This window comes from Dermacentor andersoni, chromosome 1 (genome assembly GCF_023375885.2).
Source record: "Dermacentor andersoni chromosome 1, qqDerAnde1_hic_scaffold, whole genome shotgun sequence".
In the NCBI taxonomy this organism is placed as follows: domain Eukaryota; kingdom Metazoa; phylum Arthropoda; class Arachnida; order Ixodida; family Ixodidae; genus Dermacentor; species Dermacentor andersoni.
In genome coordinates this window covers 219,832,417-219,855,215 of record NC_092814.1, presented here as the reverse complement: position 1 = coordinate 219,855,215, position 22,799 = coordinate 219,832,417, and the positions used below count along the sequence as shown (strand labels likewise).

General features: G+C 45.6%; 1 protein-coding gene across 1 annotated transcript in view; it reads left to right on the top strand.

The window, feature by feature from the left end:
• LOC126547919 (glutamyl aminopeptidase-like) overlaps positions 1–22,799 on the top strand; it is a 67,806-nt gene that overhangs the window by 27,039 nt on the left and 17,968 nt on the right. Inside the window, exons 2-5 of the mRNA XM_050195973.2 lie at positions 15,838–15,975; positions 17,662–17,782; positions 19,312–19,466; positions 19,949–20,062. Coding sequence (XP_050051930.2) covers positions 15,838–15,975; positions 17,662–17,782; positions 19,312–19,466; positions 19,949–20,062 — 528 coding nt within the window. The remainder of the gene's footprint in view (positions 1–15,837; positions 15,976–17,661; positions 17,783–19,311; positions 19,467–19,948; positions 20,063–22,799) is intronic.

The following is a 22,799-nucleotide window of genomic DNA, read 5'->3' as shown; positions in this document are numbered from 1 at the left end:
CTGAAAGGTTTGAACGCACATCGAAAGGCTTTCGATTAACAACGGAACAGGGTCATATTGGCCGTTAACATCGGAGTTTATCGGATAAATCCGAATTGTCAAATATTTTACCGGCGAGTGTTTATCGGATTTTTTCGGACTTATCCGAAAACACGGAGCCCTAACCATATGTCAGGATTGCCGGCGACACACAATGAAGGTCACTCTCCTTTGTAGGAAAGGTTATAGCCTGTAGGCAGTCTGCTAGCTCTATACTCACGAAATAAAGTATTCGCGCACTGGGCTCATTGCTGCGCTTTAAGAATGACGCTAAATATCCAGGACCGCGTACCAGTGCTGCGCGGATATAAGTATAGGGTAATAGCCTTTTTGAGACACCAAATATCAACACTTCCAGCTTTATTTGTCGTTGATACCTAGCTGAACGCACGGAGCTCGCTTCCAACTACAAGGGGTGTATGGTAGCGCAATTAAAAGACGGGACAAAAGAAGACACACAGGGACACACACAGCGCTGTGTGTGTCCCTGTGTGTCTTTTGTCCCGTATTTTAATCACGCTACCGTACACCCCTTGAAGGTGCATTATCAACAAGCCCACATTGCAACCCTCGCTCACTTCCAAGCCGCGGTCATATCGTACTTGGCGTTGCTAGCGCGCGAAATTGCGGTTCAAACATGCTGGAAGATAGCTTGGGTGCTGTGCGTTAGTCAGCCCGCTATGTTGGGAAACTTAAGCGCTACCATAACGCCAGCGACGCGTCAACGGTCGCGCCTTGCCAGCCCACACGGATTACGCCGACGACTGCATGCCTGCTCCATAGTTCCCGTAGTGCCTCTCACTCGAGCGTATACACGCCAACGAGCCTGGACACGCGACGTATGATGAAAGGAGCCGGCCACAAATAGTGACCACGAAGAGGAAAACGGTTGGCAGCGGTGGCCGGCACACGGGGTTCCGCTGGAGCACCGTTCCACGCAGGCTCACCGGCCGCTGTCCCTTCATCTCGCACGCACGCTTGTCAAGTGTGTCAGACTGGGCGCAGAGAAGAATCCCCCGCTGCGTCGCGTGGGCGGGCCCGAGTGGCGCGCGGCGGTCACGTTCTTTCCCGGTCGAGAGGTCCCAAACAGCGTTTTCCTGCTTACCGCCACTTGCACCACGTCGTGCCACCGTGTCACGGGCGTGCTTTGCTTATATAACTCCCACTGCGCTGTTTGCCCTGAGCCGTGTCAAAGAGAGCGCCGGAAAAAGCACCGCCTCCGCAATTGTGGCAAACACGTGGCCTCGCGCTCATGGTCCATTCCTCCGTTCGCACCTAACGGACGACGCTCCATTGGGTTTGCGATCCCATAACGGAGCCCATGTGCGAGGTGCGCGTTCAGCAGGAAAGAAGAAAGCGTAGCCTACACCAGGTCTTGTGCGATCGTTTTACTAATGCATCCCAGTCATTTGCGATGCTTTTTTATTGGCGCACAAAGAGGCAAGCCAGTGCTTCCTGTTTGTCTCCGCCTTCTATCTTAATGCACATGCTATTTTAAAGACGTCCGCGCTCCGCCCAGTGTACGTGTGTCAACTGTGTTGTCCAGAGAAGTGATTTGTACCCGGTCATCAGTTCTCGCGCGGTACGCTTGCAGGAGGAAATAATCACGACTTTAAGCAAGTGTGGCTTGCATGTATTGTCGTGCGCCTGACTTTCCCCATGCGTTGCGCGAAACGTGTCGGTAAGGTAGACACGAATCCACCAGCGTGGTGAGAAGTAGCGAGAAGAATCGGTGAAAATTCGGGGCTTGTTGACTGAAGACCCGCTGCAGCGACTCACTGGCTGTTTTGTTCTTATGCTGGATAGAAGGTCGCGGGATGAATTCCCGGCCGCTGCTGCGGTGTCCCGGTGAAGGCAGAGTGCAGAAACGCTAGTACGCATGCACGTAAAAGAAACAAACGTGTTCGAAATTAATCCGCAGTCCTTCACTATTGCGTCTCTACTAAAGCTTCATCCATCCATCCATCATCCATCATCAGCCTGGTTACGCCCACTGCAGGGCAAAGGCCTCTCCCATACTTCTCCAACTGCCCCGGTCATGTACTAATTGTGGCCACGTCGTTCCTGCAAACTTCTTAATCTCATCCGCCCACCTAACTTTCTGCCGCCCCCTGCTACGTTTCCCGTCCCTTGGAGTCCAGTCCCTAACCTTTAATGACCACCGGTTATCTTCGCTCCTCATTAGATGTCCTGCCCATGCCCATTTCTTTTTATTGATTTCAACTAAGATGTCATTAACTCGCGTTTGTTCCCTCACCCAATCGGCTCTTTTCTTATCCCTTAACGTTACACCCATCATTCTTCTTTCCATAGCTCGTTGCGTCGTTCTCAATTTAAGTAGAACCCTTTTCGTAAGTCTCCAGGTTTCTGCCCTGTACGTGAGTACTGGTAAGACGCAGCTGTTATACACTTTTCTCTTGATGGATAATGGCAACCTGCTGTTCATGATCTGAGAATGCCGGCCAAACGCACCCCAGCCCATTCTTATTCTTCTGATTATTTCAGTCTCATGATCCGGACCCGCGGTCACTACCTGCCCTAAGTAGATGTATTCCTTTACCACTTCCAGTGCCTCGCTACCTATCGTAAACTGCTGTTCTCTTCCGAGACTGTTAAACATTACTTCAGTTTTCTGCAGATTAATTTTTAGTCCCACCCTTCTGCTTTGCCTCTCCAGGTCAGTGAGCATGCCTTGCAATTGGTCTCCTGAGTTACTAAGCAAGGCAATATCATCAGCGAATCGCAAGTTACTAAGGTATTCTCCAATAATTCTTATCCCCAATTCTTCCCAATTCAGGTCTCTGAATACTTCCTGTAAACACGCTGTGAATAGCATTCAATTGGTGTTAAACTTAGATAATCCATTATAGTTTATCATCAATAAAAAACCGCTCAAGCTTTGTAAGTCAGATAGAAGTTTTTGGCGAGCGAACAGCTGCATAAAAACCACTGTTAGCACAAGGCAATAAGCATAATTGATTCACTAACATCAAAGAAAATGAAATTAAGCTGATATGTCTGGCCATCTCTAGCTAACAGCTTTCCATGCAAACATTAAATCAGCCCATTCTTTATTACTAGGAGCCATGACTGCTGAGGTTTCGACTGAATCAAACGCTTTCTCGTGATCAATGAAGGCTATATATAAAGGTTGGTTATATACCCAACATTTCTCTATCACCTGATTGATAGTGTGAATATGGTCTATTATTGAGTAGCCTTTACGGAATCCTGCCTTGTCCTTTGGTTGACAGAAGTCTAAGGTGTCCCTGATTCTACTTGCGATTACCTTAGTAAAGACTTTGTAGGCAACGGACAGTAGTCTGATCGGTCTATAATTTTTCAAGTCTTTGTCGTCCCTTTTTTTATGGATTAGGATTATGTTAGTGTTCTTCCAGGACTCCGGTACGTTCGAGATCATGAGGCAGTGTGTATATAGGGTCGCCAGTCTTTCTAGAACAATCTGCCCACCACCCTTCAACAAATCTGCTGTTACCTGATCCTCCCCAGCTGTCTTCCGCCTTTGCATAGCTCCCAAGGCTTTCTTTACTTCTTCCTGCGTTACTTGTGGAATTTCAAATTCCTCTAGACTATTCTCTCTTCCATTATCGTCGTGGGTGCCACTGGTACTGTATAAATCTTTATAGAACTCCTCAGCCACTTGAACTATCTCATCCATATTAGTAATGATATTGCCGGCTTTGTCTCTTAACGCATGCATCTGATTCGTGCCAATTCCTAGTTTCTTCACTGCTTTTAGGCTTCCTCCGTTTCTGAGAGCACGTTCAATTCTATCCATATTATACTTCCTTATGTCAGCTGTCCTACGCTTGTTGATTAACTTGGAAAGTTCTGCCAGTTCTATTCTAGCTGTAGGGTTAGAGGCTTCCATACATTGGCCTTTCTTGATCAGATCTTTCGTCTCCTGCGATAGCTTACTGGTTTCCTGTTTAACGGCATTACCACCGACTTCTATTGCGCACTCCTTAATGATGCCCATAAGATTGTCGTTCATTGCTTCAACACTATGGTCCTCTTCCTGGGTTAAAGCCGAATACCTGTTCTGTAGCTTGATCCGGAATTCCTCTAGTTTCCCTCTTACCGCTAACTCATTGATTGGTTTCTTATGTACCAGTTTCTTCCGTTCCCTCCTCAAGTCAAGGCTAATTCGAGTTCTTACCATCCTATCAGGCACGTACCCAGGATTTTTTTTCGGGGGGGGCCCACCACCTCCATCATCATCATCATCAGCAGCAGCAGCAGCAGCAGCCTGTTCTTTGTCCACTGCAGGACGAAGGCCTCTCCCTGCGATCTCCAATTACCCCTGTCCTGCGCCAACCGATTCCAACTAGCGCCCGCGAATTTCCTAATTTCATCGCTCCATCTAGTGTTTTGTCGTCCTCGATTGCGTTTCCCTTCTCTTGGTACCCATTCTGTAACCCTAATGGTCCAACGGTTATCTAACCGGCGCATTACATGACCTGCCCAGCTACATTTTTTCCTCTTGATCTCAATTAGAATATCGTCTATACCCGTTCGCTCTCTGATCCAAACCGCTCTCTTTCTCTCTCAACGTTATGCCTAGCAATCTTCGTTCGATCGCTCTTTGCGCGGTCCTTAACTTGCTCTGAAGTCTCTGCCCCATATGTCAGCACTGGCAAAATGCACTGATTGCACACCTTACTTTTCAATAATAATGGTAAGCTTCCAGTCAGGAGCTGGCAATGTCTGCCGTATGCGATCCAACCTATTTCTATTCTTCTGTGAATTTCCTTCTCATGATCAGGGTTCCCTGTGAATAATTGGCCTAGGTAAACGTACTCCTTCACAGTCTCTAGTGGCCGACTGGCGATCCTGATCTCTTGTTCCTTTGCCCGGCTATTTATCATTATCTTAATCTTCTGCATATTAATATTCAAACCCACTCTTACACTCTCTTTGTTAAGGTCGCCAATCACTTGTTGTAACTCGTCTGCATTGTTTTTGAATAGAACAATGTCATCGGCAAACCGAAGGTTGCTGAGATATTTGCCGTCGATCTTCACTCCTAAGCCTTCCCAGTTTAATAGCTTGAATTCTAAGCACGCAGTGAATAGCTTTGGAGAAATTGTCTCCCTGTCTGACCCCTTTCTTTATAGGTATCTCCCTGCTTTTCTTGTGTAGAATTAAGGTAGCTGTAGAACCTCTGTAGATATGCTTACGCGAAGGACGAGTCAGTAAGACGAGAAACTATTTACAGATTATATTTACAACAACGGTTGCAGCGCTGACCGGTTAGATTCACAGCGCGAGCCCAGTTCGTTCTTCCTCCTCTTCTCTGGAGTGATGGCGCCTACGCGCCCCGTTCAAACAAACAAATACCACACGCATGTAGCAATATTTTCCAAGCTTTTTACGTAAGCGTTCTGTGCTCCCTGATTACGTAGTGCCTCTACGATTGCTGGTATCTCTACTGAATCAAATGCCTTTTTGTAATCTATATAAGCCACATAGAGAGGCTTATTGTACTCTGCAGATTTCGCGATAACCTGATTGATGACATGGATGTGATACATTGTAAAGCATCTCTTCCTGAAGCCAGCCTGTTCCCTTGGTTGACAAAATCCAGTGTTGCCCTTATTCTATTGGAGATTATTTTGGTAAATATTTTATATAATACTGGGAGCAAGCTAATGGTCCCATAATTTTTCAATTCTTTAACGTCTCCTTTTTTGTAGAAAAATAGAATGTCTCCATTCTTCCAGTTTTATGGGATCCTTGCAGTCGATAGACACTTCGTATAAAGAGCCGCCAGTTTTCCAAGCATTATGTCTCCTCCATCTTTGATTAAATCGACTGTTATTCCACCTTCTCCTCCCGCTCTTCGTCGTTTCATGTCTTGCAGGGCCCTTCTGACCTCATCGCTAGTTATAGGAGAGTTTCTGTATCCTGTTCATTACTGTGTCTAAGTGAGGTATCGTGACTCCTCTGGGTACTGTATACAGGTCAGCTTAGAATTTTTCCGCTGCTTTTACTATATCTTCGAGATTGCTGATGATATTATCCTTCTTATCTTTTAGTGCATACATCATGGTTTGTCCTATGCCAGGTTTCTTTTTTACTGATTTCAGGCTGCGTTCATTTTTTACGGCTTCTTCAGTCTTTCTCATGTTATAGTTTCGAATATCAGTTATTTTCGCCTTGTTGATCAGTTTTGACAGTTCCGCGAATTGCGTAACGCTGTGCGGCCGCCAGTCCCATACAACGGCGTAGAGCGCAGGACTCTGCGATTCTAGACGTACTGCGCTCACCGCGAAAGGTTAGAAAAACACTCACATAAGCACAGCAGAGAAGCGGCTACGTGAGGTGGTTCGACCGATAACTGTAGAAGCGTCATTCAAAACAAGCAATTGTTCTCCACTTCCGGCGGCGTTTTCTCTATTTCCTTTTTAAATGAAAAGATGATGATCCATAAATATTCTCATAAACAATGGTGAACTTTTTTATTATTCGCTTTTGCTCGCAGTTTGGTTGTTGCCTTGGCTCTCTCCCTTAGTAGATCGCTTAATTTCTCAACTCCTTGCGATTTTTGTTTGCAGTTGCCAATTTTACACGAAAAGTGCTATACAATTAGGGAAAAACAGACGATGTAACGGTCGACAGTCATCTTGTTTATGGGTTTAAGGGTTATTGCAGGGTTTCATGATGGACGCTCTTTCACATTATTTTATTTCCCACCTTATCTAACCCATATCACGTGTATATGGTTCCGGGCAGTGCTTCCGGCGCATCTGCCAGCGTCGCGGCGAGCCGTAACTCAAGGAAATAATGAAACAAAGGGATAAGTAAAACGCAACTGGCGTTTTCTCCGGCCGCAACTCGTTCCATGAGAGTACAGACCAGCTGAATAACAGCCGCATCCCTCTCCTGGTCCCAGGATCAGCCTAAACAAAGAAGGTTGAACTAACAAAAGCAACAGCTATGCGCGTGGCGGTTGAATAGATGGTGACAACTGAACGCATCTCGAGTTAATCGCGCGGGTGCGGAATCTATCAGAAAACCGTCCTTCACATTACAAGAGATGCCGATAACTACCGCCATCGAAAAGGAGTGAAAAAGGCAGCATAATGCTGACCGATGAACAGCTGCCAAGTCTCAACATTGATCTGGCGGCGCTTTAGGAATGTGTAAGGAGTGGTGGCGTGGGTGGGGAGGGGGGGGGGGGGGGGTATGCCACTTGATTTCGGGGGGGGCCGGGGCCCCCCCGGGCCCCCCCTTGGGTACGTGCCTGCATCCTATGGTCGCTGCAGCGCACCTTGCCGAGCACGTCTACATCTTGTATGATGCCAGGGTTCGCGCAGAGTATAAAGTCGATTTCATTTCTAGTCTCACCATTCAGGCTCCTCCACGTCCACTTTCGGCTAACCCGCTTGCGGAAAAAGGTAATCATTATCCGCATATTATTCTGTTCTGCAAACTCTGCTAATAACTCTCCCCTGCTATTCCTAGTGCCTATGCCATATTCCCCCACTGCCTTGTCTCCAGCCTGCTTCTTGCCTACCGTGGCATTGAAGTCTCCCATCAGTATAGTGTATTTTGTTTTGACTTTACCCATCGCCGATTCCACGTCTTCATAGAAGCTTTCGACTTCCTGGTCATTATGACAGGATGTAGGGGCGTAGACCTGTACGACCTTCAATTTGTACCTCTTATTAAGTTTCACAACAAGACCTGCCACCCTCTCATTAATGCTATAGCATTCCTGTATGTTACCAGCTATATTCTTATTAATCAGGAATCCGACTCCTAGTTCTTGTCTCTCCGCTAAGCCCCGGTAGCATAGGACGTGCCCGCTTTTTAGCACTGTATATGCTTCATTTGTCCTCCTAACTTCACTGAGCGCTATTATCATCAAGCTCATCAGCTCATCAACAGCCAGTTAATATGTGAATTATCTACCCAGTAGGCAAATAGCCATTGAAACCAGTCAGTCAGAAGGGAATTAGGACGCCTAATTTAAAATAAACGTAATCTTGCGCTTGATTAGAGAGTATATGACTAAAAAAAAAGTAGAACAGACAACACGACAGCTGTGTGGACCCAACATGCAGCTTCCGCGCAGTGCTCTTCCAATTGCACTATTTCTGACGGCTATCCCCTGCTCTAATTTTTCTGCTATTATGGTATGGTACCATTTTTAGCCCGACCTATTTGGCAGTATGGGTAGGAACCTAATATGACACACCAGAATGGCAAGCAGTTTTGTTCGCAAACAAAATAAAAATACCGTATGCAGTAAAATAGAGAATGCATCCCTGTTCTCAGTTAATTCGGTCAACCTCAAATGCCAGCCGGTGAAAGCAGGTCCTGAAGTTTCCTACAGGTACCCCACATTTACTGGCGCTCAACGTTCACGGTACGCGTGTTTCTAACCTGAAGGGATAGTGAGTGCCGTAAACAATTTGGGGTCTTTCCATGCGGGGAAGCTCGCTTGCACAATTTAGTCGCTTTGATTCGCTGATTCGCGATCGCCCTGTTGCGCGTTGTTGTTATCATGTAAATTGTCACTACGTTTATTTACGCGATCTGAGCTTGCTTGAAGAGAAAATGGAAAATTTGAGATGACTTATGGGGCGCCATGGTGTTGGCAGGAGAACGTAGCATATTACGCGTAAACTTTAAAGCTATTTGTATATTTCGAAATATAAGACATTATACTGTAAACAAAATGCATCGTTCTTTTTTATGGCGAACTTATCCACCTAGCAAATTGAGCTCTCCTAACAAATTATGTACCATGAAAAATTTACTGGCAGCAACTTAAATGCCATCCATTAATGCCCATTAATTATGAAAGATCTTCATGTTTGGTGATGACCTTTAGTGCTTTTAGGGCGCAAGGACAACTTGGCATACGATTTCCTTCACAAAAAATCTGCCGCCGCTCGAACTTCCGCATTCTAAGCCATCTTTTGTTCAAAGTTACTAGTAAAAATTTCTCAGGCGCAATAAAACAACGATTAGTGCGCTAACTTTTCAAAGATAACTAGAACTTGTAACGCAGCACCTCTGCACAATAAGTAACGTATATTTAAGCACAGTGAGTTATATAACGCATAAGATGTAGCTTATCGAGAAGCCGTGATGCTAGTCAGTATACGACTGTTCGCGAAGCAGTGGCCGCGTCGTAGTAAATACCAACTCACGCACTGCTTCAGCGTTCTGGGAGCGTCCAAGATGGTCGCGTTTATCGTGCCACTCAGTCATTTCGGCAGCCGTCAACATCGTCATGGAAAATTACATTTGAACATAGCTGCGCTTTTCCGGACTGATGGAGCGGGTTGTTTTTGTCATCAAGTTAAGTTGGTACCCTGTCATAAACAATGCTTTATGGTCGCGCTAACGATACCTGCAAGCGTGACGAACGATGAAGCTTTGTGAAGGCGTACCACCTAAAGCGAACCCGCACCCATCATCTTAGTTCAATCAATCAAAAGCGGCCCTGAGTGTGACCATTTGACTCGGAGAATGGCTCAGCTGAGCTACAGGACCGTTTCCTTTGTCCTACCTTTTATTTTCTATTTCTTCGAGCCGCTTGCTCCATGTAATCGTCGTACGGACACGCAACCTTTTTTCCTTTTTTGCTCCATTACCCAACGACCAAAAGTATGCCGTTTCCTGACCGAGATAACATGATAGGCGTCTGAATTGAAAGAGAGGGCTGGGACATTTATTGAGAAATAAGAAAAAAAAGTGTACGCCATGGGTTATTCATTGTCACACCCCAAGTGAAGTAAAAATATCATTCTTCTTTTTCAGTAGCGAGGATCTTCAAATGCAACTTACGCCAGATGTACTTGTGCAAGCTTTCGTCAGCTTGTTTCCATTGGGGTGCTTGTTTCGGCTAAAACGGCAATTTTTGGTAGCTGATTGTGTCTTGGTCCACGTGCACAAAACATGTACAAAGAGATTTTCAACTCAAAATCATCTTGAGATTACGCATGCCCTGTTGAGTGCCGAGATGGATCGTGAAATTCTTAAGGGGCCGGAAAATATTTTTGATGCGAAAGCATAAGATGGCCCATTGAGCGAAAAAGCTGGTGCCTGTCGTCTGGATAAGTGAAAAACGGCGCCTAGATTCCGATTGGCTGCGACGCCATATCACGAGCGCGCCTCGACAGAGCATAGCGGGCGGAAGGAAACACATGCTGCCGCCATAGTGCGCCAAGTGTCACGTGAGCGAAGATGGCATCGCTGCGATGCCACGTCACCCGTGCTCTCGCTCTAGGCACTCTGTGTTATCCGCGCGTTTCTTGTCTGCGTAAGCTCTCGCCAGCGTTCTAACTGCGCCTCGGTGAGGCCAAATCAAAACGCGTTGAGCCAACGCCTCCTAATAGCAGGCCTGTGCACTCTGCTTTATGACGTCATGCTACTTGGACCAAAATTTTCATTGCCGAACCCGGCAGGAGGAAAGCGTTGACGTCAAAATCACCGCGGCTTACTCGGGAGCGTCCCCATTAAATTCTGTGGCAGTCGAGCAAAGTAGTGCGACGTCACGGATCGAAGTGCACCGTCCTTGTGCAATCAGAAGGCGTTGGCCAAGCGCCTAAACGTGCTCGTTTGCCCTCGAGGAGTTCATAACTTGAAGGACCGCTCAGCGGCGTTGGGCATTAATACTTTCGCATTCATAACTCATAAGTGCTTATGTGCACGTCCTCTGATATTATAATTTTTTAGGCCTAGTTGATGGTAAAAATAAGAAACATCAAGTGTGCTAAGTGGCTCCACATGCGTACTCAGTTCGTTTATATTTAACGTTGTTGTGACGCGCCGTAGTGACGTAGTAGCTTACGCGTAGCACTGCTTAACCCGAGGGCGCTGCAATCAAATCCCGGCCACGGCGGCCGCATTTCGATGGGGGCGAAATCTAAAAATGCCCGTGTACCATGCATTGGGTGCACGTGAAATTACCCCATGTGGTCAAAATTAATCCGGAACCCCTCCACGGTGTTTCTCATAATCACATTGGGATTTTGAAACGCAAAGCCCCAAAATTTAATTAATTTTGAGATTGTTATGGTCACGGTTTAGTTGCCCCATATCGTACCTTCCTTTCCGTATTAGTCTCGTGTGCATATGAGATATCTGGCTTCAATGCTGAAAGGATTCAGCATACCATTCAACAGGGTTTATACCTCATTTATGAGTTCTTAAAAGGTAGAGGCATGAATATATCACATGGGAAAACAGCTGTTCTTCCTTTTACCAGAAACATTTGCTTGCGTTTATTAATTATCTTCTATCGTAACATAAGCTCTAAAATTTGACTATATGTTGACGGCTGTGTATCGTACGAGGTAATGAAAAACCCAGATGACCATTTATGCCTTAATGAATATTTAGAATGCTTCCATAAGCGACACTTGGCAAATGAAGATAAACTTAATTAAAACAGTAGCAATGTCTTTTACAACTAAACAATCTGCGACAGCATTTGAGTAATCTTCTACGGTTGTGTCACTCAATAGAGTCCACGATTACAAATACCTTGGTGTGACTTTCACGACTAATGTGTTGTGATCCAAGCACACTGAATATATTTGCTCAAAAGCCAAAGAAAAAATAAAGCTGCTACATACGTAAAGAGTTAACATCAGCCTCTGTAGAAACTAAATGTCTAATGTATAAAACATTGATCCGTCCCATATTGGAATATGCTTCACTAGTTTGGAACCTTTATAAACAATATAATAAGTACTTTCAATTTCAAGTTAAATTTTATCCCTTCTTTTTACATGACGGAAAAATAGAGATGTGTTTAGACCCATAGCCTGTGGCCAGTCGGTACTTTAAATTCATGTAGAAGCAGTGGAAAGGAAAATCTGGCAGGTTCATCGGTCAACGCTATACGACCGTGATTTCTCTCCGGCTTTCTTTCTTCACTCGCTAAAAGTACTTTCCAAAAGGAGTCACTGAAATACTATTTTGTTTTGTGCATTCACTTTGCCACCTTCCCGACAGCAGCTGCTATACACGTAACCAGTCCGTCGCCCTAAGTCACCTTAACAATACGCCTTCTAAAGCGAAGCTTTGTTAGCATTACTCCCGCCCTTTGGTGTCTGTTTCTCCTAACCTCTATCGACTGCGCAAGTCGATATAGTCATATATTCTTGTATCGGCATATATAGCGCCCTAATTTGGCCCACACATCCTGCACATTTTGCACGCCCTTAACTCTCATGAATATCTAATAAGCCCTGGTCGACTGTGGCGTTTGGATACAGGTTGTGTGCTTATTGTGTTCCTAGTTTGCTCACGTAATTTATGACACTTGCGCATAGTAGCAAGCGATTTAAAAGCGTGAAAATCGTCGCGGAGTCTATCGGCAGTAGCGAGAGCAGTGGCCTTTCGCAAATAACTCGTTGAGCTGCTGTCAGTGCGACCCATACGGGACCCCAAGATATGGTTTCACTGCAAAAACGGCGAAGCGAGGCGCTGCGCTCCATCGCCTCGGTGGCGGAGCAAGTGCTGCGTTCTGCCTTCTGCTGCAGGGATGAGCGCACGCACAATGTAAGCGCACCAGCGTTCCTGCTGATCTGATGCGTGTATGCTCCGGCCTCGGAAGCAAATGTCAAGCTAGCGTAATATAATATATTTCACTGCGCGCCGACTAATGCCGGCGGTTTGGCCTCATCTCGTGCAACGTCTAGGTGCGACGCCCGCAACGCCCCGTGGCGGCGCTCGTGACGCCAGCATTCTGAGACGCCTGGTTCGCCAGGGCTCTGGTCCTTGTGCTCAGCATGCGTTGTCTCGCGTGCTGCGTCGCGCCAACATGTCGCCCCCGCGTATTATTAAAACCATCGTTAGAACACCGTCCTGGGAGGAGTTTAAGCGCTACGCTAAGCTTTACTATCGCTGCCAATGCTTTGCCATTCGGGCGATGCTGCCAATAATGTTCATCATGTTCGCAGCATATGTATTCACATGCTGTCCGTATTGTTTTCTCCGCGCTCCTACTATAACCAATGTGAGTTGCAGTATGTATACATAAATAAAATAAAATGCGTCGAAAATTTCCGTTTAGTACCACATTGCGCGGAGTTTATGAATTTACATTTATTGCAGCTATGTCTTAGCAACACCTACCTCGGAAATGGAGAAAGCTAGACACCCTATACTCTGTTCTAAAAGAATTCTACAGTAGAGCTAACGAGATTAATGCTGTAGCTTGTTTGTTGCGACAGCACAAGTTTCGGGCCGTGTTCATTACAGGCGGTTGCCATGTGCTGCACTATACCAGGTGTTTATTTTTTTTTTTTTAGCTGCGTCAAATCTTTGAAAATTGCGTGTGGCAGATAGCACAATCCTACGATAAATCAAAATACCTAATTAAATAATTAAACGCTACAATAATTGACTTTTAATTAATTACTTTACGGTACATATTTCAATCTACAAAATATTGCAGGTGAGTTCACAAGGCTTGAAAGGAATTCTCAGGACTATACCAGTTGTTCCACCATTGGAACACCATTGGCGTTCCAGTTACGTTTGTACTTCAGTGCATGAAACGGCGTTTTCATTAAAGAATTAAGTGGAACAACAGCGCATTTTTTTCGCAAGCTTGGCGGCCCGTATCTCGAAACCGGTGCTATCCTGAGAATTAGTTCCAAGTCGATATGCCTTGCAAACTCACCAGCTACAATTTGTAATTGGTAATTGTAATTAGGCCCTTATTTGTAACAGCGGCTAAATTCAGGCTACCAAACGTACATTTGCGTCCCAACCATGCTTAAAGACCGGGGCTCGTATTCACAAAAAGATATTACGCTAGAATTCTTCGTAATAGAACATTTCAGCAGTCCCCATGCTGAACATATCAGCGAATTGCGACCGGCCACTGGCAAATGACATTTAAGAAGGAAAAGCTTTGTGAATTTGGCTCGACTACGGAACGATTGCACACACCACTCCCTTCTCATTAATAATAAAAAAAAGGATGTTCCGTGTTTTTTATTGTTGTTGTTGTTAATTCTTTTCTGTTTGCGTTTCAGTTGATATGGTTGTTACACTAGCTACTGTAAACGGGGGCCTATACCCGTTCAATACAACAGCTGGTCGACGCAAGTGCTGTCGCTGCGCTTTGTTGTGGAAGCACTAGCAGCACTATCATCACGCGATAGTTGTTCGTCCTTGAGAATGTATTCCGCCAGCCTCTCTGCTGTCATGAGCGCTGCTGCCAAGAAGCCGCTATACAAAGCCGACAGAAAGCGGAAGCCGGGAGCGAATGATTTCTCGCGGGCCCTCTTTATACGCGAGGCGGGGAGCAAGGCCGCAGGCGCGAGTGGGCTGCGGGAATCCCGCCCAGCCCACAGTGGTGCCAGTCACCGGAGGAAGGAGCCCTCGAACGGGCGCCGTGTGTATATACGACGGGGGGCTTTCGCAACGCCGCCACAACTCGCTACATTCTGCCGCGGGGAGAGCCCGCTAAGTGATGGGCCGCTCCTTTTGCGACGATGACGACGTTAAATGATAGCATTAGTCACTGCAGCGGTGGTTGACACGCGGCGAAGGCGAACGCGGTATGTCCTGCGGGAGATGAGCCAACGGCAATCACCTGAGGGCTCACGTGTGCTATCACCTGAGGGAGGGGACCTACGTTGCGTCCGCGCCTGGCGACGACGCAATGCATGACTGCCCGGCGCACCTTACTACAACGGTCGACCGATTGAATCCAATACTGACAGCACGATGGCTGTCATTTCTCTAAGAAAGGGGAATGACCGCCATGGTGGAAGAGCGTTCAATATAGTTCAGGACGCCTGGAATGACTCAATACTGCGCGCTAAAATCTACAAGCACGTCATGGGCGCTTGTGCAATTTGACCAGCGGCGAAATGCCTTTTCATTAGGTTTATCCGGGCAATATCTCGCTCAAGGACGTCGCGTAATGATAGCAGTCTATGAAAAAAAAATTCGACGTTCATTATGTGCCGATTTATCGGAATCTATTTATTCTCGACCAAGATCCCCATCTCTTGGGATCCTGTGTCGCCTAAAGTTACATTTAATCTACAGCCGCGGGGCACCGAGAATATGCAAATATCGTATAGGAACCAGAGGTTTGAGAACCACTATTGGTCAACATTCACGGTGACCTCATGTGAACTGGGAGCCTGATTAGTTTACACAGCCTCTAGCATGTGCGGTTCTTGTGATAAAATCGTGTCAATAGCAAACTGCCGGTGCTTTGTTTACAATTAATTTGACAAATGGTGCCATCAATGCAAAGGACTTCAATAAAGAACGCCGCACTTGCCCGAAACATAGCTGATCTTACAGCAATGTCTTCCGAAGACTATAGGGTAAAACTCAGAGTTCGTATTTTTCTGTGCTCCGCATTTAGGCGCCTACTATGGAGGCGAACTTTGTCACCGACGTCACGCTGCATTCAGTGGTTGCCGTTTGTTTTCTAGACGAGGCCTCGATTCCAGCAGCTCATATAACCTCAATGTCGGATTCATTCACTCTATATAGACGAAGCCACTGTTGTATATAGAATACTTCGGCACGGCGGCTTAAAATGCGATGCCCTGCTTCCCAGCTGTTTCAGGAATTCCCCACTGTTGCAGAAGTGCACTTGCAAAGGAGAACAACGTTTTCTTGTTCAGCGAGCTAACAGTTGTGACGCAAAATTAGTTTGTAACTATATCCTACAGATCCAAAGTCAGCGGAGTAGGCTATATACTTGATTCAGTTGCATTTGTAAGGGCTGAGCCTGTTTTTATGTTTCTTTCTTTTCATCTTCTCGTTCTATAGGGCTACCCTATTACTCGTGAAGGCGGAAAAGTGGTGACTAAGTTCGAGGAATCCGTGCCCATGGTGACTTACTTGGTCTGCTTCATCGTGTGTGATTTTGAGAGGGTGCAGACTACAGCGTCCGTGGACCAGATACCGGTAAGCGGCCAAGTGTGATATACAGCCAAGGATACCGCAAATGTTCGTGTAAAGACCTCATGCGCATTATACTTGTTTTGTATAGCACAAGTTATGCGCCAGTCTCAGTCTACTTATAGAATGGTTCACAATGAAGGAAGATACCAATTTTTTTTAGTACTCAAAATCAATGTGGATTATTGTCATGGTTTTGAGAGGCTAATGCTTGAGGCTCGTCTGCAAGAGACATTATGTAATGTGGTGAGGTGACAATGGCCGGTGGCAGGCCAGGTGTTAATATATGCACAGCAATTGTCGTCGTTGTTCTAGTGAGCTCCGTCTACGTTGTAGTAATGTTATATTAATGGCCTCAATAGGGAGTAATTCGTTGTGGCACAAGAAGAACCACTTGTGGCCATAATTTCACATCAAGGAGCGCTTTTAGGAAAGAGTACCTTCACGGAGCTGCAGTAGGAATTAATTAAGGGAGAATGAGGCATCCACCTAATCATACCAATTGCTACAAAGAAAACCCATACGGGTTCTCGAAAGAAAAGCCTCGCAGTTGAAGAAAAATTCGTCCAGGTCCGGGACTCGAGCCCGGGACCACCGCCTTTCCGGGGCAGCCGCTCTACCATCTGAGCTAACCAGGCGGCTAGCAGATAGCACGGCAAAGTCGAATTTGTCAAGAACTCGAAGAAAAGCCAAGAGTTTGACCTGATAGTAGGGATGTATTGCTGACAGAGCAAAATGAAAAAGAAAAAATATATGCGAGGAACAGGGTCCGTGTTGAGGTTGTGACGCAGACAGTTCCCGCAACTGTTTCGTCCTTGAGGAGCAGCACTATGTGCGCTTTACTTCGAAGTGTCAGCACTAAGAAAGTATTTGGACAAACGGCTGCTCAGGGGAAAACTTGCGGGCTTTTTACTACGTCTTCTGGGCGCTTACGACAAATTTGTATTTAATGCATAAAGAACCGGAAGGCTATTCGCCGACGTCTTTTCGCATTTTCTCGTTTATCGTAGGATATGCAGCAACGAACCAAGCGTACCAGGTCGCGCGAGATAGCTCAATATGTAAAAGTGGCTTTTCTGTGCAATCGCACGTCTTGTTCTGCTACAGCAAGCACTTTTCTCGCTTGATGTGCATTCGCCATTGCTTACACAGGTTACGGTCTGTTGGACGTCTCTGCAAATCAGCAGGTACTCATCTCGTGTGAATAACACACAGTGCAGCTGGCCACTAAAATAAAAGTAAAACAACATATCGGTACACGCAGCTTATATAGGACATAACTTTTTGGCATTCCTTACGCATCTGTTCCGTTGTAAGAATGTGGTTCAATGAAATGTAGCTTCTTGCTGAGCATTTCATTAAAGGCCGCTTTCGAACCACACGACATAAAGTGTCACGTAATATTTGAATCTTAACAAGAAATAAATTCGCAGTGATATGGAGGCTCGAAAGGATAAACACAGGAATATCGCTGGAGCGACATTCCTTGTTCTACCAGTGCTCGTCATATAAAATTTGAGCAATCCACGATTCTGTAAGCTCGGAGCTTGACTTCGAGGCTACCTGTTTCTTTACAACGTTGTTTTGTGCGTTTATTTTCGTACAGATAAATAATTAAAATTAGCACACAGAAACTTTATTTGTAGTGGACACTTAAGAACGGTGTGCATGCATGTTCCTTTTGTCTTGCAGTTCTCCGTGTACGCTGCTCCTAACCAGCTCAACAAAACTTACTACGCTCTCGACATCGGTTCGAGGATACTCAGTTTCTACGAGAAATACTTCGGCCTGAAGTACCCTCTGCCGAAGCAAGGTAAACAGCATTCTCAAACTGACTCGACAATGGAAAATTGACGGATTCGGTTCACGAAAGTTGCTCATAACGAATTCTGAAGCGGCAGTCATTACATATTTGACGTGTGTTTGTTTGATTTTGTTTTTCGTACCGTTTCTGGTAAGACCAAGGTATCGTATCTTTTGACAGTTTAGCCGCTTCGCCGACCTTTATACGCTACAGTGCAGTTAATTACACGTTATATATACGCGTTACTGGCGCAATTGGTAACAGAGCTAATAGGCAACAGTGCAGATTGAGCATTTCCTCTCAAAGGTGCAATTTGATTAGAGTTTTACAAACTGTGCATTGCATCTCAAGTGTAAAAGCGATAAACTTCATTGATTGGATTTCTTCGTGCATATCGTAGAGGAGAAGTCCTTTCACCGCGGGTCCAGCTTCGCGAACTGTTTTGTCTGGCTTGCAGTTGATGCTAAAACTACTCTGAACGCAAAATTGTTCTGTTGATTCACAGCGTGTCATATAGCAGCAATCAAACACACACACAGATATATATATATATATATATATATATATATATATATATATGTGTGTGTGTGTGTGTGTGCGTGTGTGTGTGTGTGTGTGTTATAAGAAGCCAACGAACAGACACCAAGGACAACATAGGGGAGATTACTTGTACTTACTAATTGAATTAAAGAAACGGTAAATTAACGGAATGACAGTGCATGAAAAAACAAATCGCCGCAATTGGGATGTGAACCCACGTCTTCGCATTACGCGGGCGATGCTCTTATCAAATGAGCTACCGCGGCGCCGTGTTCCCATCCACTTTCTGGGGTACTTATGTTTATCTACTAGAACTAACCCTGGAAGTGTTAGCCAGTGCCACCACTCACAAACCTAGGCGGCGCATGTGAAACATCCTTTCTGCCGCAGGCGTCATGAGTACGTGATCTATTTGGGTGACGGCAACTGGTAAAGGAACCCACGCATGCTACCTGAGGGCATCAATGTTGCCGGATTCGAGACTCTCGTTTTGTAATGAACGAGAAGAAAGGGCAACGAGGGACCCGATTTTTATTAATCACATCATAAGAATGCGACAAACATAGACACCAAAGTCAACATAGCGGAGATTACTTGTACTTATTACTAATTGAATTAAAGAAATAATAAATTAACGGAAATGAAAGTGGTTGAAAAAACATCTGGCCGCAGGTGTGATACGAACCCATGTCCTACGTGGGTTCGCAAATATATATATAAGCTATGTTAAGGCCCTCAAAAGGAAAAGCCGAACGAGCGCTGCTTATAATCTTTGACTTATAACTACCTCCTCATTGTGCTTACATAATAAGCGCCACGTAATTACATACAGTATTGTGCATACATATGCGCTATCTACATAAGTGCACGCATAAAAATTTAAATGCATTTACATGCTTTATTCTTTTAATCGTTATACTTCTCCAAGTTTTGTGCATAATTCCACAACGGAAGATGCACCGTTAGTCACGTTCATTGCTGCCTTGCCCATCCTGCAGACATGATCGCCATTCCGGACTTTGTGTCTGGGGCGATGGAGCATTGGGGCCTCATCACCTTCCGAGAAGTGAACCTCCTGTACGACCCAAAAAAGTCCAGTCCTCGGAACAAACAGCGAGTGGCAGCTGTCATAGCTCACGAGCTCGCACATCAGGTATGCCTCTCGTTCCGCTGCCTCGTCACTAGTTCCATGTTCTGCACTGTAGCCATGCCCATGCTGTCATGAGGCGACGCTTATGCACATTTATTCGTATGCAGAGCATGAAAGATGTTCTGTTTCTTAACTTTTTTCATAACTAAACGTCACGATGTGCTTCAACAAGTACACCAGCTCGTTATATTTCTGCCGCGGTGGCAAGAATGAGATATCTTCAGGAGAGATAAAACAGAATGAAACAGCGCTTGCCTTGCGAGCATCAAAGCAAGCAGTCCGTGCCGTCTCGTGCGGCCAGCATAACCGTTTAAAGCTATTCGACCACGAACTGCATCTTGCATAAGTGGCATTTCGTTTAGCGCGATTAAAGGCCCTGTAACGTCGTTTTGTAATGGACATGGCGATCATATAATGAGGTATAGGCCTACAGTAATAATCGCTACTCATGCAGCCTTGTCTGAACTTTTTTTTATCCTCAACAGTGGTTTGGAAACCTCGTGACCATGAGGTGGTGGGACGACCTATGGCTGAACGAAGGCTTCGCAAGTTACATAGAGTACAAAGGCATCGACCACGTTGAACCGCAATGGGACATGGTAGGTATACTCGCGTCGGTGCTTCGTCTGCACCTAAACAGCCCTGTGATTAAAGCTTACTGTAGCGCTCAAGTTGCGCCATGTTTGGTACAGGCGAAGCACGACCGTATATGTACATGGCGATTTTGCTTTCTCGTTGCGTCGTCGCCTATAGCATCCATTATTATAAGGTCTTACGCAAGAACTTACGCAACGGTTGTATGTGCGAAGCAGAATACATTGCAGGAAGCAGTTACGTAACTGCACATTCTTTGCTGAAAAACTTTCCCCATGTGCTTCCCATCCTACTTAGGGTAATTCTGATGACGTTTTGTAACTGAACTCAGAGTATAAATTAAAATGTTCAGTATTCGGCGACGTGGCGAGACCCTTCGCAATCCCTCTTGACTTGTTCTGCAAAAAAAAAAAAAAAATTGAGCAGATTTATTTAGCGGGGAAATAAGTAAGCTCGAATGGCCAATAAGTACAATATGGCCTTCATTGGTGAAGGCCAAGCGTTCTACTTTCGCTTCTAGCTTGAAGATGCCGTGAAGCGCACCGCGTTACGATATACTCGGTGTGCCAGCTAACTTAAGCAAAGATTTAGAAATATCTGAGTGTGCTATAGGAGGACGCGACTGTAGAAGCGTGTTCTTGGCCGTTATGTGTAGAAAATTAAAGAAAAAAATGTTTTTTTGCATTCTGTTCAGTTGCATAGTTAGTCATGATTATTTAATGAACTTCGCAAGTTTAGAGAAATGACTTCCAATGAGTAAATCGTAATCGTAAGACTTTTTAGGAATGGTCCCATTAAAGAAAACCCGCGAAATATGACAAAATTCTATTACTGTACCCCTTGCGCGCCGCAGTTTTAGTGCACTCAATCGTGCCTTTTACTACGAACGGCGCTTTTGAGCTAGCTGCGCTGCCACTGACAAAGTGACAGGGCGTGCAACGATTTGTTCATTCACCTTATCGCCATCATGAGCAGCCGCATCTGTTGCTTTCAGCAATGCAACCGAAACATGCATGAATATCGAAGCCAACGCCTGCGTCGCTGCCCTGCCATTTTCTCAGCGAGTTAAAAGCGCTGTTCTTTAGTGCGCAGCACCTGTGAAAGCACCGTGATCGAGCGGCGCGCACCTTTCTTTTTTCTTTTTTTTTCATATTTCGCGGGCTTTTTATTTCATCATCATCAGCAGCAGCAGCAGGAGCAGCCGCCTATATATGTGTGCCCGCTGCAGGTCGAAAGGCCTGTCCTATAGCCATCTCCGATTACCCCTGTCTTGTGCCGGCTGACACCACCTTATGCCTGTATATGTCCCTGATTTCATCACGCCACCCGCCGCGTAAGCGTACTGGCTATGGCGTTGTGCTGCTAAGCTCGACGTCGCGGGTTCGATCCCTGCCGCGGTGTATGGTCGTATTTCGACGGAGGCGAAGTGCGATAACGCTCGCCTGCTATAATTCAGGCCCACCTGAGGAACCCCATGTGACAAAATTTAATCCGGAGCACCCACTACTGCGTGCCTCATTATCAGATCGTCGTTTCGGTGCGTGACGCGCCAGAATGCGATAGGGTCTGGGTGCGAGCTTGTTGGTACGACACCTTCATGGCGAAAAAGCGCTAGAAAAAAAACGGACGAGCGGAGATGGGGCTCGTGTTTTTCTCTCGTCCGTGTTTTTCTAGCGCTGTTTCACCATGAAAGCCTAGGATGCAATTAAATAACGCCATCACTCCACCTAGTTATTTGCCGTCCCCCTCCCCGCCCCCGACTACACTTCCCTTCTCTTAGCACCCATTTTGTAACTCTAATAGACCACCGCTTATCTTCCCTGCGCATTACATGTCCTGGCCAACTCCGTTTATTCTTATTAATGTCAACTAGAATATCGCCTATCCCCGTTTGCTCTCTAATCCACACAGCTGTTTTCCTGTCTGTTCACCGTTACCGCTATCATTTTTCGTTCCATCGCTCTTTGCGCGGTGCTCAACTTCTCGAGCTTCTGTACTAACCTCCAACTTACCGCCCCATATGCTAGTGCCGGTAGAATGCAATGATTCTGCACATGTTAAGGATAGCGGCAAACTGCCGGTCAAAACTTGGTAATGCCTACCATAGGCACTCCAGCTCATTTTTATTCTTCCGTAAATTTCCTTCTCATAATCAATGGGCCTACATAAATGTACTCTTGCACCGATTCCAGGCGCTGGCTCCAAGCCATGATTTCTCGTTCTAAGCTTGCCAGGCTCTTGAACACTACCTTAGTCTTCTACATATTAATCTTCAGACCTACTCTTGCACATTATCGGCTAAGGTCATTAGTCATTTGTTACAAGTTATCTCCATCATTGCTGATCAGGACAGTGTCAACTGCAAAGCGCAATTTGCTGAGATGCCTCCTCTTTTATCGCCACCCCCTAATCCTTCCAACTTAACAATTATAATACTTCTTTTAAGTATGCAGCGAATAACATTAAAGAGATTGTGTCCCATTTCCTGATCCCTCTCTTGATTGGTATTTCTCCGCTTTTCTTGTGGCGAATTACTGTAGTTGTGTAATCATTATAGATATTCGCCAGAATCTTCACGTATGCTTCCTATACTTCTTGTCTACGCAATGCTTCCATGATTGCTGGTATCTCTACTGAATCAAACGCATTTTCGTAAGATATGAAAGCCATATAGAGAGGTTGGTTGTATTCCGGAGATTTCTCACTTACCTGATTGGTGGCATTGATGACAGTGGATGTGAT